General features: G+C 49.1%; 1 protein-coding gene across 7 annotated transcripts in view; it reads left to right on the top strand.

The window, feature by feature from the left end:
- The window catches only part of CD6 (CD6 molecule), a 45,989-nt gene continuing 29,586 nt past the window's right edge, over positions 3,858-20,260 (top strand). For 3 of the 7 annotated variants that reach the window (XM_021082963.1, XM_005660836.3, XM_005660835.3), the window contains exon 1: positions 3,881-4,114. In XM_021082963.1, the coding sequence (XP_020938622.1) occupies positions 4,054-4,114 (61 nt within the window). In that variant the 5' untranslated portion in view covers positions 3,881-4,053. Of the gene's footprint in view, positions 4,115-20,260 lie in introns of all 7 variants that reach the window. The other 4 variants (XM_005660834.3, XM_005660833.3, XM_021082962.1 and 1 more) reach the window with 4 other exon arrangements.

Raw genomic sequence — 20,260 nt, 5'->3', positions numbered from 1 at the left:
TAAAAAGCAAAAAATTAAATTAAATTAAACAAAAAAAAATAAAATTTTTGTTATAGTTGATTTACAAAGTTCTGTCTATTTCTGCTGTACAGCCAAGTTCCTGGTTCTTTATCTTTTTTTTCCCTAACCCAACTAATTAGACATTCTTGCAATTGTTTTATACCACCAGTGCTTATTTAATTTATCTCCATATTCACATATTCCTTGGATCTCTATTCCTACTTGAATCTTATACTTTCTTTCTAGGGTTGTTTTTACTGTCCTTGAAGAACATCTTTTAGGAATTCCTTTTGTGAGGCTCTGTTGTAAATGCTTTCAATTTTTATCTGAAAATATGTCTATTCAACCCCATTCTTAAAATGTATTCAACAGACATTTTTCTCTTAGCCCTTTGAGATGCTGTTCCACTGTCCTCTGGCTTCAATTATTGACATGAAGAAATTAGCTGTCTGTCTACTTTATAGTTCATCTCCTCTCTATTGATTTTGCTACCTTAGGTGTTTGGTGTAGATTTCTTTTTATTTAGCAAGTGTGAGTTAGGGGAGCTTCCAGGATTTGAGGATTGCGTCTTTCATCAATTCTGGAAATTTTCTGTTCAGATCTACTCAAGTCCTTGTTCCATCTTCTATGTCTCTTAACCTCTGTTTTGTATTTTCCATCGCTTTGTCTCTTGATGCTGCATTTTGCATAAATTCTTCAAATGGATTTCTAGCTCACAAGTTCTCTCTGCTGCCATATTATTCTGCTGTTTGATCTGTCCATTGGATTGCTAGTTTGGAGGACTATATTTTTCATTTATAAAAGTACTATTTTTTCCCCAAATCTTCCTAATCACTTAAATAGTCTCATACATTTTCTATACTTTTGATGACCAACTTTTAGTTCTTTAGGTATATGACACATCCTTATTTTATATTATGTATACCTTAATTCTAACATCCAAAGTTTTTGCAGGATTGAGTCTATGGTTTACTGCTACATGTAATCCTCACTTAAAATGTCTTGTGGTGATAGTTAATTTTATATGCCAACTTGACTGGGCCATAGGGTGCCCAGCTATCTGGTTAAACATTATTTCAAGTGAGTGTTTCTGGATGAAAGTCACATTTGCATTGATAGACTGAGCAAAGCAGGTTGCCCTCTCCAGTGTCGGGGGAGGGGGTCCTTGTTGAACCCACGGAAGGTCTGAATGGACCCAGAAGGGCTGAGTCGGAGATAATTGTCTCTCTCTGCTTGTCTCTGATCTGGGACACTGATCTTCTCCTGCTTATGGACTCAAGACTCAGACTGGAACTTACACCGTCAGCTCTATTGGTTCTCAGACTTTCAGACTTAGACTAAAAGTACATCACCAGCTCTCCTGAGTGTGCAGCTTCCCAGCTGAGCTCTTGGGACTTCTTAGCCTCCAAAATCACATGAGCCAACCCTTATAATAAATCTAATAAATATTTGTACGTGTGTGTATGATACACACACACATACATATACATACACATATGCATAATCCTACTAGTTCTGTTTCTCTAGAGACTCTGTCTAATACCCTTGTGTCTTGCATTTTATAATTTTGGTTTTTCTTGGCATGTGAACTCATGTTCCTGGGAACCTTTTCGGTGGGGATTCTTTGAGGCCTCAGTTTAAGGTATGTTACTCCAGAGAGGATTTTCCCATTTGTTTCTGCCAAGTGCCTAGGAAATGACTGGCTGCATTTCTTTAAGTTCTCCTGTTTGTTTGTTTGTTTTTTTTTGTTTATTTTGTGCTGTGAATTCCATCTCCAGGCCCATGTGGGGGCCTCCTGGTGGTTTGGGGAATTCAGGGTTGACATTCCTTTTGCTTCCACTCAGGGTCCAGGTGAGCCTAGTAGGTTCTGGGTCAGCTCCCTTACAGGGGCTTTTCTGTCCTAGGTCATCCACTGTGGGCATACCTTTTCCTGTCTTGCTTTAAGTGGGAGGTTCCTGATTCTGGTTTTCACTTCATTCCCGTTAAACTGAAATTCTTGGCCACCTGGGATCTGCAGGCCAACAACCTCTGCTTCAGCTCAGTGATCTTTTTGGATGTGTTCTATCATGTCATTTTTGGCCTCTGATAATTGTCTTTAATCTCTTGCCACCTGTGCTAGCCATGTCTAAAGATGTTTTAAATTTTTTTTTTTTTTTTTTTTTTTTTTTTTGTCTTTTGTCCTTTTAGGGCCGCACCTGCGGCATATGGAGATTCCCAGGCTAGGGGTCGAATCGGAGCTGTAGCTGCCAGCCTGCACCACAGCCACAGCCACGCCAGATCTGAGCTGTGTCTGCGACCTACACCACAGTTCACAGCAACACCAGATCCTTAACCCACTGAGCGAGGCCAGGGATCGAACCCGCAACCTCATGGTTCCTAGTCGGATTCATTTCTGCTGTGCCACCACAGGAACTCCTGTTTTAAAATATTTTTATGCAACTTTGTGTGAGCCTGCGTGTTTTGTTTCCAGAGGACTTTTCCGCATGTTCCATCTGCTGTGCTGCCAGAAACAGAAGTCTAGCCCTCTTTCCTGCCCCATCAAATGTGTGACTCCCAGGACACTGCTCACAGCAGGAGACTGCCCATTGTGTTCATTTTGCCCTGGCCTGCTGTTGGTCACCTGCACTTGTGAACTACCTGTTCCTTAAGGGCGGGGATGGGGTTTCCTCTCTTCCTCCAGAGCCCCCAAACCAAGATGGCTTTAGAGTGAACTTGCTGCTGAATAGAGTTGAAAATGGAGGCTGGAGGTGCCCATCTGCTGCCTGTGCTACCAGATCCTTCCACAAGAGGGCAGCCTCAGCTGGTGCCAGAACGTCATCCACCCTGCAGGGCTGGGTAGGGTTTACCAGAGGGGGTGGGGGTGGGGTGCTGGTTCCCTGAGGCTCCAAAACCTGCAGCTTCAGGACCGCCCCCCCACCCCGCCCCATCCCACAGGTGGGGAGATGAAGACAAACCAGAACGAGGGAAGCATCAGGTCAAGCCAGGTGAATTGGAGAAATGGCGTCGTAATGGGGAAGGAAAGATCCAGTCTCCTTTGGACTCAACTCCAAGGGTTCTGTTTGGACAACCAAATTAAGGGATCTGTTCCTTCGTCACTCAACAACATTCATTTGGCATCGACTGAGTCCCCGTAGGGAGCACTGTGGTGAATGAAATACACTTAATCTCTGCCTCCTTCCCCGTGTCCACTGCAGCCCAACTGGACAACTCAGCCTTTCCTGACCAGCTCTGGGCTGCCTGCCTCTGCCCTTGCAAAGCCCTCTGCCTCTCAGCTCCTGTTGCTGCTTCTAGCCCATCGCTGCCTGTTGAAATCGTGCTCATCCTTCTGGGCCCAGCTCCTGCGCCTTCCCCCCCACCCCCCACAGAGGAATGAATGCCCAGCCCAGGACCCAGGGGTAGGGGGGTAACGGGAGCTTTCAGTGCCACCTCTGGGGATGGGGCGGCCTGCAGAAGAGGATGGCAGAAAACCATCTCTCAGACCCTTCCCGAAGCCCTCCCATTTGAAAGTGCAAGGCCACGCCCTCCTCTCCTCGTTCCCAGCCATCTTTGCACTGAAGGACAAGGTAAAGCTTGGGATTCGATCCCATGAGAGCCAGATCCCCTGGAAGAGGATCAACAGTGGGTCACTCATTCACTCTTCCACTCTGTACGGTCGGAGCACCTGCTTACTGTGTGCCAGTTCTCCAGGAATGAGGCCTGCCCCCTCCACGTCCCTTTTTTTTTAGGAGACCCTGAAGTGTGTGTGTATGACTCTGACTCTTGGGCTTCAGCCAGGCATGGTGGGCTCACAGTCGAGGCAGCTGGGCCCTCCTCACCTATAGTACCAGCCTGGCTTCCTGGAGACCAAAACCACAAGCAGAGCACAGAGGCGCGAGAGGCGCAGAGGCTGGGCTTGGCCGCATGCGTGCAGAGGGGGTGCTTTCTCCTGCAGAGAAAGACATTCACACGGGGAGCAGCCCAGGGCAGAGCGGGTGTGAGGGGCACTCAGGGTCCTGTCCAGCTCCTGGCCCTAGGATGCTGCTTCCCACCAGCGGGCACGCATAGCAGTCGGAGATGGCGCCAGGCATGAGTCTTTTCTTCGCAGTGGCTGGATTGCTGGCGGCAACCCTCTCAGGTAGCCCCCTCCCCACCTCCTGCCCCTCCTGCGGGAGCGGCCGGGGACCTGCCCTCTTGGCCCCCTCTCTGGTTCTTTTCTCACACTCCCCTTTCTGGAGGCTTTTAGCCAAGACTGTCCCCTGGTACCAGGGTGGGCCCGACTGTGCCAACAGCTGTCGGGGCCCGGAGAGGGTACAGGGGCCCCCCACGAGGGGCTGAGGCTATGCCTGGACAAGGCCAAGAGGAGCCCTGAGGGTCAGATAGTGCACACAGCTTGTGGGGTGTCTTAACAAGGGGCTCCCATGGCCTGAGGCGGGAGATGCCTTCCGCCCGTAGGCTCAGGAACCACCCCCCCTTTCACCCCTATTTCTTGCCAACTGTCAGGAAGGAACCGTTTGCCTTCCAGAGAGGTGGGACCACACTGAGGGTTGCATTCTCAAGCCCAAAGCTGAGGCTCTGGGTTCACTAGGCTTGTACCATTTACAGCAGAGCTGTCCTGAAGCAGAATTCAGGGAAACCAAGCAGAGTTGGGGACAGCTGGCCGCTGGTGGCTCTGGCGCAGCCAGTTGGGGTTGTTCAGGACCCAGATGACCAGAGAGGCTCTTGAGGGCCAGCTCCTCCCCAATCCTGAGCCCCTCTAGGGGCCAAGGCACCCTCAGGACCGGGGCCAAGGCACCTCTGGACCTGGGCCAGGCGTCAGGTGGCTGGAAGGTTTGGGTGCCAGGCTGTGCCAATCCGATGCTCATGTTGGCCCCTGTAGAGTGAGGGGTCTAAGCAGGGAGGAGCTGGCCAGGAGACCCTGCTGCTCTGGGCCCTCACATTTGAGGGATGGGGAGATGAGTGTGGAAACAGAATTTTGGGTGGGCTGGGGAGTCTGGGGGCACCTGGCAGTGGAGATGCCAAGTGCTTTCAGTTTGGTGGGTGAGAGACCCAGGAAGGCCCCATGAGGAGGGGTGCCGAGCTCGCCAAAAGGACTGGGAGTGCTCGGGGCGGGGGGTGCTGTGGGGAAGGGGCCTCTCATCTCTGCCTCCATCTGTCTAGAGGTATGTGCTGTGAGCCTCCTGACTCCTCTCTGGTTCAGGGAAAGCCATGTAGCTCTGGGAGCGGGAATGGGTGCAGCTTTGGCTTCGAGTGGGTCCCTGGAAGAGGGACTTGCCTCTTTCGCTCTGTCAGGGGCTCCTGGAACACTGCCGCCTTCTGCCCCTGAGCTGGACAGACAGATAGTCAGAGAGTGTGCCCCTCGCTCCGTATCTCCATTCTCTGCTCTCCATGAGGCCTGCGGGCAGCCTCAGCTCAGCATTAATCTGAGTCTGAAGGTCTGAGGCTGGCCACTGGGCCCGGGGATCTGGCCTTGAACGATGCCTGAATGGAGGCAGAAGGGCCTGTGAGGTGGAGGGGCCCCTGGGCCCAAGGTCCCTTCGAGTTCCCTACCCTTGGCCTTGTCTCTGCCTGACCCACTCCGCTCCCCAAGTAGTTATTCACTTCGTGTTTTTACAATTGCCTTTGTAATCCATTGACTCTCCTGGTACTAATATCGGTGGAGGGTTGAAAGGAAAGTTTGTCACAATTACAAGTGGAAAACTGACATCATTTGCCACAATACAAGGCAAACATAAGCGTAAAAATAAATGGCGGTGAAAATTCCTATGACGAGGTAGCAAGATGTTGAAAGCAATGCGGCCGTGGTCCTGGAGCCTGAATCTGCCTGCTCTCAAAAGACATCCTGCCTCCAAATGACTGTTTTCTTCGTGACTTCTCAGGGGCACGCAAAGCCCTGTGAGTGGGAAAAGTTTCCTCTGCTGAGCAATGTAATGACTTTAAATGCTGCCCCCTTAAGGCTCCTAAGGCCCAGGGTGTACATCCTTAGTGCTGAGAAATACGGCAGGGCAGGAGGTGCATCTGAGCAGAAGGGACCTTGAGAAAAGAAAAGGAAAACAGCAGAGAAGAGGGGGGAGGGAAAGGGAGCTGGGAGAATGAGGCCCATGAGGGAGTTCCAGGGCCTTCACCCCAAGGGCTGCGGGTGGCCTGGGAGGGTTACCAGGCTGTGCCATCCTGGGCCCTGGTGGACCTGACCACGGATCTTTGGAGTTCGGGGGGCTCCCCTCTTCTGCTCCTCTTTAAAGTCCCAGCTCCAGGAGTTCCCCTTGGGGCTCAGTGGGTTATGAACCCAACTAGGATCCAGGAGGATGCGGGTCCCATCCCCAGCCTTGCTCAGTGGGTTAAGGATCTGGGGTTGCCATGAGCTGCGGTGTAGGTCACAGACTTGGCTCGGATCTGGCATTGCTGTGGCTGCGGTGTAGGCTGGCAGCTGCATTTCTGATTCAACCCCTAGTCCAGGAACTTCTATTTGCCTCGGCCCTAAAAAGAAAAGGAAAAAAAAAGGAGGGAAAATAAATGAATAAATAAAGGCCCAGCTCCAGGTTCCCTCCTGGGTCTCTAACAGCTGTGTCTCTGGCCAGGCTGGCCTGGATTCCGGGTGGGCCTTGGTTTATGCTGTTGAGCGACCAGGGCAGAAACCAGGGCCTAGAGAGCCACGCTTCCCAAGTCTCTGCTGGTGCTCCCTAGAGGTCTGGGTACGGGACCTGTGTGTCCACCCACCCCCCAGCCTGCCCTCCAGTTCTGTCTCAGTTTCCTGATCAGCCAAGTGGGGCTAGAGAAGCAGAGAGAGCTCAAAGCCCCTGACTGGGTAGGGTGGGGTGGGGCGGGTCGGGAGACCATCAGGTTGCTGAGGCTTTGCCTCTAATTGCCTTGTGGTGGTGCTTCTCGGCTCTGGACTCAGTTTCGGTGGAATGGGATGCTTTGGGCAATCTTTAAGGGCTGGGTCAGATCTGACACTCTGCATGCGATGCCAGGCCAAAGAACTAGGCCATCCCATCAGGGCCGAGCTGAGATCGGTGACTTGAATTTGCTCTGGACTGTGGTTGGCGAGGCCCTCAAGGGCCGCTGGTGTCTACGCGGAAAAGGCTATTTGTGCTTACTTTAAAAAATAGTTTCTTGGGAGTTCCCTGGCGGCCTATCAGTTAAGGATTCAGCATTGTCGCTGCAGTTGCTCGGATTTGATCTCTGGCCTGGGAACTTCTGCATGCTGAGGGCTCGGTAAAAATAATATAATAATAATAAATAAATAAAGATGGGACTCTTCTTGTCTTAGTTTAAAAAAAATAATTTTTTAAGTTAGCAAATTTTTAAAAATTTATTTTTTCCCTTACCTTGTAAGTTCGGTATATAAGTCTCCTTTTATTTATACTTCTAGTCATTTTTCACAATGGCTCTCAAGAGGTCTTTTATTAATAATTCAGCGAGTCAGGCTGAAGAGAGTAAACCTCCTTAAATAATAAATACCACTTTCAGATGTAACACAGAAAAGTCCCTTAGATCCGTGATGTCCAGTCTGGCTGCCACGAGAACGGGCCATTTGCAATGTGGTTGTCTGAACTGAGATGTGTTAGGAATGAAAAATACACAGGAGATTTTGAGGATGGTTCAAAAAAAGAATGTTAAGAATGTTAATAACTTTTATATGTATCACACTGTGAAATGGTAACATCTTGGGTATGTTGGGTTAAATAAATGTCATTGTTACACTTAGGTTTACCTATTCCTTTTTACTTTTTAGAAACGTGACTACTAGAAAATTTAAAATGACCAGTATAGCTCACATGACATTTATAATGGATAGTACTGCCTTAGATTTTCTAAACTACATTTTCAAATTTTATGAATTTGATTTTCTTTCTTTCTCTCTTTCTTTTCTCTCTTTCTCCTTTTCTTTTTCTTTCTTTCTTTCTTTCTTTCTTTCTTTCTTTCTTTCTTTCTTTCTTTCTTTCTTTCTTTCTTTCTTTCTTTCCTTCTCTTTCTTTCTTTCTTTCTTTCTTTCTTTCTTTCTTTCTTTCTTTCTTTCTTTCTTTCTTTCTTTCTTTCTTTCTTTCTTTCCTTCTTTCTCTCTCTCTCTCTCTCTCTCTCTCTCTTTCTTTCTTTCTTTCTTTTTTTTAGAAAAGAATAGCTTTATTGCTTTGCCAGGCAAAGGGGAAACCCAGTGGGCCCAGGCCTTCAAAAACTGTGTCTCACGAATTTGCTTTTCTTATAAATGCTTCGTAGACCTCTAAGGAACACAGCCTTCCCCAGAATTTCAAAGAATGCTTATAGATCTAAAAAACTAGCTTATAAACAAAATGAATGTTAAGTTCTCTTAAGTAGTCTCATTATGTTTAGAGACATTGTCGAATTCTCTTAAATTTTTCAGCTTAAAATTTCAACTAGGGTCTATTACTTGATCACAAACATGAGAAACTCTAGTGGACAGAATTTTTTTTTAAGTTTTATTTTATTTTTATTAGAGTATAGTTGATCGACAGTCTTGCAACAATTTCTGCTGCACAGCACAGTGACCCAATCATACATACATATACACACATTCTTTTTCTCATATTATCTTCCATCATGTTCTATCCCAAGAGACTGGATCTGGTTCCCTGTGCTGTACAGCAAGACCTCCTTGCTTTTCTATTCTAAATGTAATAGTTTGCATCTACCAGCCCCAAACTCCCAGTCCATCCCGCTCCCTCCCCCGGCCAAAGTTCTTAAACATGACAATACAGGACTTTAAACACAAACACACCGGACTTGAACCAACTTAGCAAAAAGGGGCAAATACTGTGGGTGTTTGTTTATTTCATCACCTCTGTTGTTAAAATTCTAATTACCCTGGGCTTTAAAGCCACTTCCCAAGGACAAAAGCATGGTGCCGTTGCAGTAGCGTGGCTGATCCTGAGCAGCTTGGACTTTTCATCTCCGTAGCCCGAGATGAGGACAGCTTTGTTTGTTGCTGTTTTGCCAAAATAGAAGACACAACAACTGTCTCATGCTGCTGGCAGAAAGCCAGTGCCCTCTGATGGGGCTGCTCCCTCAACGCACCATCCAAGTTTTGAATCTTTTCTGTCTCCCTCCAACCCACAGGGTTTTGCCACTTGATTGGATTAAATGAAACAAATGTTTACTATCATTTTTTTTTTTTTAATCTTTCCCACAATCTTCCTGCCTGGCCAGATTCCAGCTCACAGGTACATGAATAGCGTATGGCAGGCAGCTGCCTGTTTCTCCTAGCTTAGTCTGTCTCTCTGGTCACGAGTCAACGACCGGTGGGGACAGTGAGCATGGCCGTCACCATGGTGGTAACAGGGGACAAGGCAGCTTCTAAGGTGCTGGGGCCGGCACGTTGAGCCAAACGTAGATGAGTCCAGAGGGATCTAGAACGAGGGAGAAATGCTGCCTCCTTCATTCAGTCTGCATTTATCAAGGTCTGCTCTGAGCCAGTGTCATTTCTTGTCAGAAGGCTCGAGAATTAAATTGGGCCCCCAGCTGTCTCATCCTGGGGAATAAGCAGGTGGCCCCAGCTAAATCTTCGGGACAGAGGCCTAGAGGGAAGGACCACCCCTGGTATGGGGCCCACCCTCCCCTTGCCTGGACCACCACTAAAACCCATGCCAGGTGCTCCGCCCAGAACGAGCAGACCCCAGTGGGGCTAGAATCCCCAGATCCCTTGCTGTCCCCAAGCACTGTGTTCTCCAGACCCTCTGTCAGAGTTCGCTAAAGCCACCACCCTACCCAACAATTGGCTTAATCCTCTTCCTTGATGTTTTAAAGTGCAAGCACGGGAGTTCCCCTTGTGGTGCAGCAGAAACAAATCTGACTAGGAGCCATGAGGTTGTGGGTTTGATCCCTGGCCTCGTTCAGTGGGTTAAGGATCTGGTGTTGCCATGAGCTGTGGTGTAGTTTACGGACAAGTCTTGGATCCTGCATTGCTGTGGTGTAGGCTGGCAGCTGTAGCTCTGATTCGTCTCCTAGCCTGGGAACCTCCATATGCCTTGGGCACATCCCCAAAAAGCCAAAAAAAAAAAAAAAAAAAAAAAAAGTGCAAGTGCATTTATTTCAGAGAAAATAAAAATTTATCTCTCCACCTCAAAGATAAAGCCATTGTACATCACCGTTGTGGTCGTGATGGTGAAGAATAAAAGCATCATGGAAACAATGATATTCCGTTTAGGTCAGACATGTGGTATTTGGTGCCATGTCAGTGACCACATAGATGTGAGCTTACAAATGTTACACAGCCAGGACCAAGGTCGCACATACACGAATACACAATTTTGAGGCTAACACAATGCTGTTTGCATAACAAACACATTAACCCACAGGACGGCCCCGTTGTGTATGTGAGGAAACCGAGGGTTTGTGAGGCCGAGGCCTGTCTGAAGTCTGGAGCTGTAAGTGCCAGCCCTTGAGCTGCGGTCTCCTGACGGACAGCTCTGTGTTCTTTCCGCAGGAAAAAGTGCCTGGCCTGGCCTCTGGCTGGCTGCCCTCAGGGCTCCCTCTAAGCCTGAGGCCTGTCCCCAAGATGTCATACCCTCCCAGGCTTGCAGCCTCCACGCTGTGTCCAGGGACAGCCCTGAGGTTGTCTCTGGGGTCCTAGGGCCCTGGAAGACCGCTCAGGGACAGATGGGAGCATATGGGCCACCTCCCTCACCAAGGCCCAGCCTTCATGGGTTTGCCGTGCACTCACACTGCCTACCCAGGCCAGGAATGAACCAAGTGAAGTTAAAGAGACACCATGGGAGTGCCCGTTGTGGCTCAGTGGGTTAAGAAGCTGGCTAGTATCCACGAGGATGCGGGTTCGATTCCGGGCCTCGCTCAGCATCTGGCATTGCTGTGGCTGTGGTGTAGGATGGTGGCTATAGCTCCAATTTGACCCTTAGCCTGGGAACTTCCATATGCTGCAGGTGCAGCCCTAAAAAGAAAAAAAGAGAGAGAGAGACATGAGCTAAAGGAAAACTTGTCTGGCAGGGTGTCCAGCTACCCACCTTTATTTAGCACCTGCTGTGTGCCAGGCTCTGTGCTGGCCCTAAGGTATGAGATATAAAGTGTGTGAGGAAGATGGACAAAGAGGGGTGTGCAATCCCGCTGCGGGGACTCACATTCGCCAAGCCCTAGGCATGCTCAGCCTGTCCTACCCTGACACTGGGGCGGTCACCCACATTTTGTAGGTGGAGAAACAGAGAAAGTTCTGTGTTTTGCCCCAGGCTGGTGCTGATGCCGAGGTTCAGTCCACGTCTGTAGATCTCCCCAAACCCGTGTTCTCCACCCCTGGGCTGCCCTGTCTCTAGGAGCTGGGAACCAGAAGAGGGAGGACTTGAGCTTCTTGGAGAGGGGACATCGCTGACCCAGGGGAGCTGGACACAGAGGACACGAAGGTTTTGCGGAGTTCTCATCATGGCTCAGTGGTAATGAACCTGGCTAGGATCCATGACGATGCAGGTTCAGTCCCTGGCCTGGCTCAGGGGGTTAAGGATCCAGTGTTGGTATGAGCTGCAGTGTAGGTTGCAGACGGCTCGGATTCCGTGTTGCTCTGGCTGTGGTGTAGGCTGGCAGCTGCAGCTCTGTTTCGACTCGACCCCTATCCTGGAAACTTCCATATGCCTCGGGTGCGGCCCTGGGAAAAAAAAAAAAAAAAAAAGAAGGCTTTTGCATACAAAAGAAAGATGGCGACATCCTAGGCATGAATTTGTTTTTTTAAAATGAGTGCAGGCAAACTTGGTGACATAGATGTGCTGTGCCGGTATCTACTTCCTGGTTTTGGTCATTTGCTCTGGTTACAGAAAATGTCACCATCGGGGGAAGCTGGGCGCCTGAGATGCGTCTATGCTATCTCTGCAACTCTTTGTGAGTCTATACTTTCAAAAGAAAAAGTTAAAGGGAAAAGAAAAAGGCATTTCAGGCACACGGGCCCACTTGGGCGGAATCAGGAGAGCAAGGTGAACCCCTATGGCCTGAGGGGTGGGTGGGGCCCCAGTTCCCAAGGGCACTGGGCTCCAGGCTCTTTTCTTTCTGCTGGCTCATCCTGCTGTGTCGTGAGGTTGCAGTGAGTGCACCAGGCACAGAGACAGGCCCACTGAAGGCCCAGGCAAACCACTTAGGTTTAGCTTGGCCAGGCCAACCAGGCGACACTTTGAAAGTTCATAAACATTTCTTCGGCTCATCACAGCCCTCTGAAGTGTGATTTTTTTTTTTTAGCCCCATTTTACTGATTGAGGCTCAGAGAGGTGAAGTGACTTTTCCTAGGCACAGTTAGGAGACTGCTAAAAGATAAACTGAGGCATATTACAATTTTTATTTTATTATCATTATTTTTTCTTTGAATGGTCACACCTATAGCATATGGAAGTTCCCAGGCTAGGGTTCGAATCAGAGCTGCAGCGGCCGCCCTAGGCCAGAGCCTTCACAACACCAGATCCAAGCCACATCTGTGACCTACACCAGCTCCTTAGGCGACGCTGGATCCTTAACCCACTGAGAGAGACCAGGGATCATACCTGCATCCTCATGTGTACTAGTCAGGTTCTTAAGCTGCTGAGCCACAACGGGAACCCGGAAATTTTCAAGGGGGCAAACATGGATTCGAATCAGCAGCATACAATCTATCAGGTAGAAAGAACGGATGCAAAGGGAGGGGTTTATAAGCAGAAGGTGGTGGGAGCAATGAAGTTACACCAGGCAGAAAAGCTGGTTATGGCAAAGTTACTCTCTTTTAGGGTCTATCAGGCAAAGGACCTAATTCATGCTGGTCAGCAGATTCCTAATTGGCTGGTTTAAACTGCCATTTCTGGAAGAGCCAAAACCATAATTAAATCTTAAGTTCGATGACGTGAAGCTTAGCATAAGCAACTCCATTTGGGGCCTGTCGGCTTGTGTTTTAACAAGGCTCACAGACAACTATAGGCATCAGATCTTTAACTAGACTTTATGCCTCCAAATCCATGATGTTTCCCAGCCCTGGAAAATGGACAGTGTTTGGGACAGTGTTTGGGACATCTCCCACCTCCAAGGTCCCCGTTTTCCGGGGAGTTTTCACCTCATCCACCCGTAGCTGGGCTGTCACGGAACCTGGGTAGAAAAGAACCTTGAAGGTACTCATGGGTCAGAAGCTACTTCCTGGCCAAGCTTCCACTCTGAGCCTCAGTTCCCCCAGGCGTGGGGAACTTCCTCTTTGTAGCAACTTCCAAGCCCAGGGCTGGGATGAAGCTCCGTGAGCTGTTGGCTGTGAAGTGCTTGGGGAAATGCAGGGCTCCTCAGGTGCCAAAGCCCCAAGGTCAGTCCCTAGTGCTGTTGGGCCAGCGACCAGGACAGGAGCTCTTGAGGACAGTGGAGGGAAGCCCGGGTTTCTGCCCACCACTCTGTAAACTATTGCGGCTTGACTGTCTTGGCTATAAAGTGGCAGCAGAAAGGGCCTCCAAGAGGCCAGCCTGGGCAGAGAGGCAGGGCTGAAGGCCGTGGGGGCTTGGGAGATGCTAGCTTGGGGTACCATAATGGGAAAAGACCCCCTTACTTTCTCCTGCAAAGGGGGTGCCCCTGGGTCTCCACTGTGCATGGGGAGGGGCAGAGCTCATTAGAAGTTCCGACCTAGGAGAGTTTAGCTAGTTACAGACCCAACTACTATCCACAAGGATGCGGGTTTGATCCCTAGCCTCGATCAGTGGGTTAAGGACCTGGTGTTGCCATGAGCTGTGGTGTAGTTTGCAGACACGGCTGGGATCCAGTGTTGCTGCGGCTGTGATGTAGGCCGGCAGCTGCAGCTCGGATTTGACTGCTAGCCTGGGAATTTCCATATACCGCAGGTATGGCTCTGAAAGGCAAAAAAAAAAAAAAAAAAAAAAAAAGAAGAAGAAGAAATTCTGATCTATATGTTTCCAGGCCACCCCCTGACCACTCCATCATGACCCTGAGCTGGGCTGGGCTCTCAGGGCAGACCAGCAGAACCCAGGGAGTCCGTACCCAGAGGATGGGGTACTAGGCTGTGTGGGGACACAGGCTGTGTGAGGGAGTGAGCACCTCAAACCTGAGAGCTTCTCAGGGTGTCTTGGGGATCCCATCTGAGTGCCCCCCTTCCAGTTTGGAAGTCACCTGCTACTGAGCCCTGAGCCAGGGTGCAGGCAGAGGTGAAGCCACTGTGTCCTGAAGCCGATGTGTTCAAAGCCAAGCCAGGCCATCTTGCACAAGCACAGAGTGATGCTAGGAAAGCCAGAGCCACACAGCCAGTTGCCGACAGAACTGGGACCAGAGTTGCTTTCTGGTCACTGACCAACCCACCTCCACCAGCTGACTGTCCCTAAACGGGGCATGGGGGAAATTTTTTCTCTCCACTACGGTATAATTTTTTGCTGGGGTGTTCGTCTCTTCCAGGAGGGGTGCCCGGGAGTGGGGCCAGGGCCAGGGCAGAGGTGGAGAAGCATGTCCCGGACAGGGAGGAGCCTTACTCCCCATTCTGCTCAACGAGATCTGTCTTCCTCTCCTTCCTTGGGCTAAACCAGAGTAAACACACCTGCCAAATGAATCGAGCCCTTTGGAGAGGATTCTAGAAATAGCACAACAGTATTTGAGCTGCAAGTCTCCGTCCCCAGAGGGCTGCCAGTCCCCTCCATCTACCCATTTGTCAGAGGAGGAAACTGAGGTACAGAGTGGGGAGCCATGCGCCCAAGGTCACGGAGCAGGAGGAGAAGCCAGGTCTGCAGGCTCTTCCCTGGGTCCCTCCCCGACATCACCCAGAGGCCGAGGGCGCCCTTAGCTCCCTGCCTCGAGGTGGAGACGGCAGGGGAGGGCTGTGGTCCCTTATGGTCTGAGGTGACCTGAGATGAACACAGCCGACCCTGGGCTCCGAGATGGCAGCTTTGAGAAGGCGAGGAGCTGGCTGCCTGCAGCCACTTGCTCTCCACCATCTCAGCGTTCCCCCACTCTTCAGCTTCTATCTTTTTCGCTCAGGTTTTTTAGTTGTTGTTGTTGTTCTTTTTTGTTTTTGTTTTTTTCCAGTCAAACGTTCTTTTATTTTTTATTTTTTGCATCTTAAAAAAACCCGTGATGTATAGTTGATTACAATGTCGTGGTACTTTCGGGTGTATAGCAAAGTGATTCAGTCACACACACACACGTGTGTTCTTTTTCAGATGCTTTTCCATTATAGGTTATGACAAAATATTGAGTAGAGTTCCCTGCACTACATAGTAGGTCCTTGTTGGTTATCTAGTTTATATCTAGTATCATGTATATGTTAATCCCAAACTCCTAATTTATCCTTCCCTTCCGTTCCCCTTTGGTAACCATAAGTTTGTTTTCTATGTCTGTGAGTCTCTTTCTGTTTTAGTTTTTTTTTTTTTTTTTAAAGAAAAAAAACAAAAAACATTAGTTTCAGCACAATTTCAGACTTACTGAGAAGCTGCAAAAATAATACCAAGATTTTCCATCTGTTCTTTACTCAGATTTCCTGACTGTTAATATTTTTTATTGTTTTCTCTATCTTTGATCTATGACATTTTTCTTGACTCCTTTGAGAGCAGGTTGTAGACATAATGTCTCTTTCTCCTAAATACTTTGACGTGTCTTTTAAAAAAATGGGGGCATTCTGTTGCATAACCACAGCACACTTATCAAAATCAAGGGATTAACATTGCTACGAAAACCATCCACAGAATTTTTTTTCAGATTTCTGCCAATTATGCCAAAACAATTCACCTTAGAGGCAAAAGAAAATTCCACTGCACGTGCTGCATTTCATTCGGCCTCCTCATTTTTTGTTCGTCGAGAACTGTTTCTCAGATCTTCTTTCTCTTTCACCACATGGGTCTCTCTGAACAGGATGGGCCAGTTTTTTGGTAAAAACGCTGCTCTTTTTTTTTTTTTTTTTTTTTTTTGTATGGTTCAATTTATTTATCTACTTATTTTTTTATTACTCAAATGAATTGATCACATCTGTAGTTTACTTACTTATTTTTAATTTTTTGTACTTAAGATTTTTTTTATTATAGTTGACGTGCCATGTTTTATGGTTTCTGCTGGGCAGCAAAGTGACCCAGCTCTACAGTTAAGCACAGGGAACTATAGCTCCTTGGGGGGTGTCTGATGATTCCTCGTGATGAGTTGAGCCTCTTTTGGCAAGAATACCACAGAAATGATGTCCTTCTCAGATGTGGTGGCAGCTCGTCCCATTACCAGTGGTCTGACTTTGAGGGCTTGGCTAAGGCGACGTCTGCGAGCGAAAGTCACGCTTCTCCTTTGTAATAAGTGCACGTCTTGTGTAAATTCTTCTGTTAAGTTTTCTTGGAGGGTGGCTGGTTTACAAGGTTGGGATCATTTCTGCTGTATGACAAAGGGATTCCGCTGGACAGAAATGCACAACTATTTTGGCCCCTTTCAAATCTTTACCCCCCAGGCTACAATGCTGTGGGTGATTCTGACCTGAACCGGTTATGATCGTTGCTTCTCGATGCCGCTGTCGCAGCGGCATCTTTCTTTAAAGGAGTCTCTGCTGACTTGGCTTTCTCTTCAGCTCTGTGGGTGGGAACCTGCAGGCTCAGTGTCTCCAAGGCTGGTGCTGAAGCCAGCTGGGAGCCCTCAGGCTGGGCCTCTGATGCCCTTGGACGTATCTCCTTGGGGAGCCTGGCTTGGCTCCCCCCTGCTCCCTGGGCAGGTCCTCCCTCCACAGCCACAGTTGCTAACATTCATTTGTGGAGTTCCCACTATGCATTGGACACTGTTTTCTGCCACTGAGGACAAGGGACAAAGCCCCAGATGCCAAGGTGCTTGCATTCTAGTGGAGAAAATAGACAAACAGGTGATCCTGTTTAAAAAAAAAAAAAAAATGTTTCAGGAGTTCCCACTGTGGCTCAGTGGGTTAAAGACCTGACATGAAGTCGATGAGGATGCAGGCTCCGTCCCTGGCCTCGCTCAGTGGGTTAAGGATCTGGCATTGCCACTAGCTTCAGTACAGGCCAGAGATGCAGCTCGGATCTGGTGTGGCTGTGGCTACGGTGTTGGCCGGCAGCCGCATCTCCAGTTCAACCCCTAGCCTGGGAACTTCTGTACGCTGCAAGTGCACCCCTAAAAAGGAAAAAAATTAGTATTTCCGGGGTGGGGTATGTGCAAAAAGGGAGATACAACAAAGGAAGGAAGGTTGAGAGTGACAGGAATGGGGATCCAGGTAAGGCCTCTGAGGACATGTGAGCAGAGAGCTGATCGGTGGGATGAGCTGGGCCTGTCGAGATTGGGAAGCAGGGAGCATGGTAGGTGCAAAGGCCCTGAGGCAGGAGTGGGTTGACATGCTGGAGGGGATCACGGGCGGGGGTGGGGGTGGAGAGTGGAGGGGTTGAAGGGGTGAGCACATGTTGAGAAAAACAGATCACGTAGGGGCTTGGAATTAATCCAAAGGAAATGGAACATCATCAGAGAGTTTTAAGTATAAAAGGATGTGGTCTGATTTGCCCTTAGGTATAGACAATTATTTAACAACTATTTTTATAGTCGACTCCATATGTAAACCTAAGTAAGTTGATTGAAACCTAGAAATCTTCTGGGTTTCATATATCCCAAACCCATGTTATGTCAATGCATGGAATATACCTATCCATGTTAACAAATAAGAGCCTCAGAACAACTGTGTCATTCCCTAGCCTGCCAGGCTAACCTAAGTCATCTGTCCCCTTGTGAAAAAGGGTTGGGTGGCAAAGGCTGGGCAGCACCGTGGCAAGACTTTTAATCCCAAGGATTGAAGAACTGGAAATGGAATAATTTGCTTACTGTGTGATTCAATGCTATTTAACCTTGACTCTTAAGCTGGTCTGGTTTGGGTAATACTGCATAACTGGTGGAAGGACCCATGGGTGGAGGCTGTGGGGACAGTGCGGGGGCTGCGTTGTCAGGGAGGGACACACAGTCTGCTCAGCCATCTAAAATCAGGGATGGTCCAGGTGACAGAGCCTCCTCCCCCCTCTGGCAGTCAGGCCCCTAACCGGCCCAACTCACCCATTTTACCAGGGAGAAACTGAGGGCCCCCTGCCACAAGGGGATGGGGTTGGGGGGGCACGCACCCCAGGTTATTATTATGGCCGGTCTCAATTGGGCCATCTCTCATTGCCACTCCCACTCGGTTCCAGCTGAAAATTCAAACAGGGTGTAAACATGAGTCATCCTTATTGTAAAAATGTTAGAACAGCCACATTAAAAGAGACCTCACCCAGCAGCCTCGCCCAGCGCAGCCTCTCCTTCTCGAAGGCGGGCGTTTGTAAGGGTTTGGAGTGGCACAGGCGGTTCGTCTCAGCGGTGGTGAGAAGGTGGGCGTGCTGGGGGCACCGTGTTGGTTTTGATCAGTCTTTGTCAGGATGGTGGTGAGAACGTGGATTCTGGGGTCTCAGAGATGAGTGTGTGAGTCCAGGCTCCCCCATGTCCTCTAGGACCTTGGGCCAGTTCCTGAGTCTTTCTGAGGGCAAATAAGTACAGCCTGAAAGTCAGGTCCTCTTCTTGTGCTCTAGATAGACTTTAAAGCCCTCCTTGAAGATCTTAGAGGAAATTTTTTTTTTTTTTTTTTTTTTTGGCTGTGCCTGTGGCATGTGGAAGTTCCTGGGCTGGGGATTGCATCACCGCCACAACAGGGACCTCACCGGATCCTTAACCCACTGAGCCACCAGGGAACTCCTAGAGGATCCGTTCCAGCCATGTCTACAGAGCCACGAAACTCGGTCCCACAAAACACTTGTGGGCATATGGACTGGTGATCTGGAGGCAAAGGAGGGCACCCCCGCCCATCCTGCAGCCTCCCTGCCTCCTCCCTCCCAGGATTCCCTAGAAGCTGCCTCCAGCTCTCCCCAGCTCCTGCCTCCTGGAAGCAACCTTTGTGGCAGGGAGCTGTGTGACTTAGTTTCCCAGGGCTGCATAGTCCCATAAACTGTGCATGAACAGCAGACATGTACTGTCTCCAGTTCTGGAGGCTGAGAGTTCAAGGTCAAGGGTAGTTGCTTCCTTCTCAGGGCAGCAAGGGAGACGTCTTCCATGCCTCTCTCGTTGCTTCTGGTGGTTTACCAGCCATTGCTGGCATTCATTGTTTTCTAGAAACAAACCCCAATCTCTGCTTCCATGTGCGTATGTCCGCACCCCAATTTCCCCTTTTCATGAGGACACCCGTCTTATTGGATGGGGCCTGCCCTAGGGACCTCGCTTTAACTCTGTAAAGATCTAATCTCCAAATAAGGTTCAGTCCGAGGTCCTGGGAGCTACGGATGCCAACATGTCTTTTTTGGGGATACAATTCAGCCCGTAGCAGTGGTGTGTATGTGTGTGTGTGTCTGTGTGGGTGACTCAGGAATGGAATTTCTAAGTGACGACTGTGGAAATGCTCCCTAAAGTGAGTTGTGCCAGCTTTGCCCCCTCTCCGCCCCCCCAGCAGGGTACAGAGTCCTGCTGACTCCCATTCTCGTCAACACTCAGTACTACCACCATTTATCAACAATCTAGCGCTTGTAAAAGAGCTTCTCCCTGTGACCTGGTTTTGCTTCCTCTGAGGCTGTGAGGCTGGGTACTTTTCATGCGTCCAGGGGTCTTAGGTGTTTTCTCTTCTGTGAAGTGCCTCTCCGTGCATTTTGCACTTTTATTTTTTTATTTTTATTTTTTTATTTTAGAGCTGCACCTGCAGTATATGGAAGTTTCCAGGCTAGGGGTCAATTTGGAGCTGTAGCTGCTGACCTGCCCCATAGCCACAGCAACTTGGGATCCGAGCCACCTCTGCAACCTACACCACAGCTCACCTCAACGCTGGATCCTTAACCCTCTGAGCAGGACCAGGGATCAAACCCATGTCCTCGTGGATACTAGTCAGGTTCACTTCCACTGAGCCACAGGGGGAACTCCTGCCTGTTTTTCTCCTGTTGCTTTTCCTCATCGATTAACAGAAGAAGCTTCTTTTTTGAGGAGGGTTTCCATTAGGGAAGGTGAGGAGAGAGGAAGAAAAAGAATGGGAAGTTGGGGCAATTTCTCTGGCCTTAAATGTTGAGACCTCATCCACATAGCTACGCCTTCAAGGGAAAGTCAGGAAACCATTCTGGGTCCTCAGTCTCCTTCTGGAATCTCTGGGGCCAGGTGCAATTCGGAATTTAGAAAGTTTTTATTTCAGAGAGGGGACAGAGAGGGCAAGTACATACAGTGCATGTTAAGAAATGTGTTCCTGCTGTGGGTTAAAGAGTCCAGCTGCTGAGGCCAGGGTCACTGCGGAGGTGAGGATCCAATCCCAGGCCTGGCACAGCGGGTTAAATGATCTGGCATTGGCACAGCGGGTTAAAAGATCTTGCATCACCAC

The sequence above is a fragment of the Sus scrofa genome, chromosome 2 (assembly GCF_000003025.6).
Source record: "Sus scrofa isolate TJ Tabasco breed Duroc chromosome 2, Sscrofa11.1, whole genome shotgun sequence".
Classification (NCBI taxonomy): domain Eukaryota; kingdom Metazoa; phylum Chordata; class Mammalia; order Artiodactyla; family Suidae; genus Sus; species Sus scrofa.
Note: the sequence above shows the minus strand (reverse complement) of the source record. Positions and strands in the feature narration are given on the sequence as shown.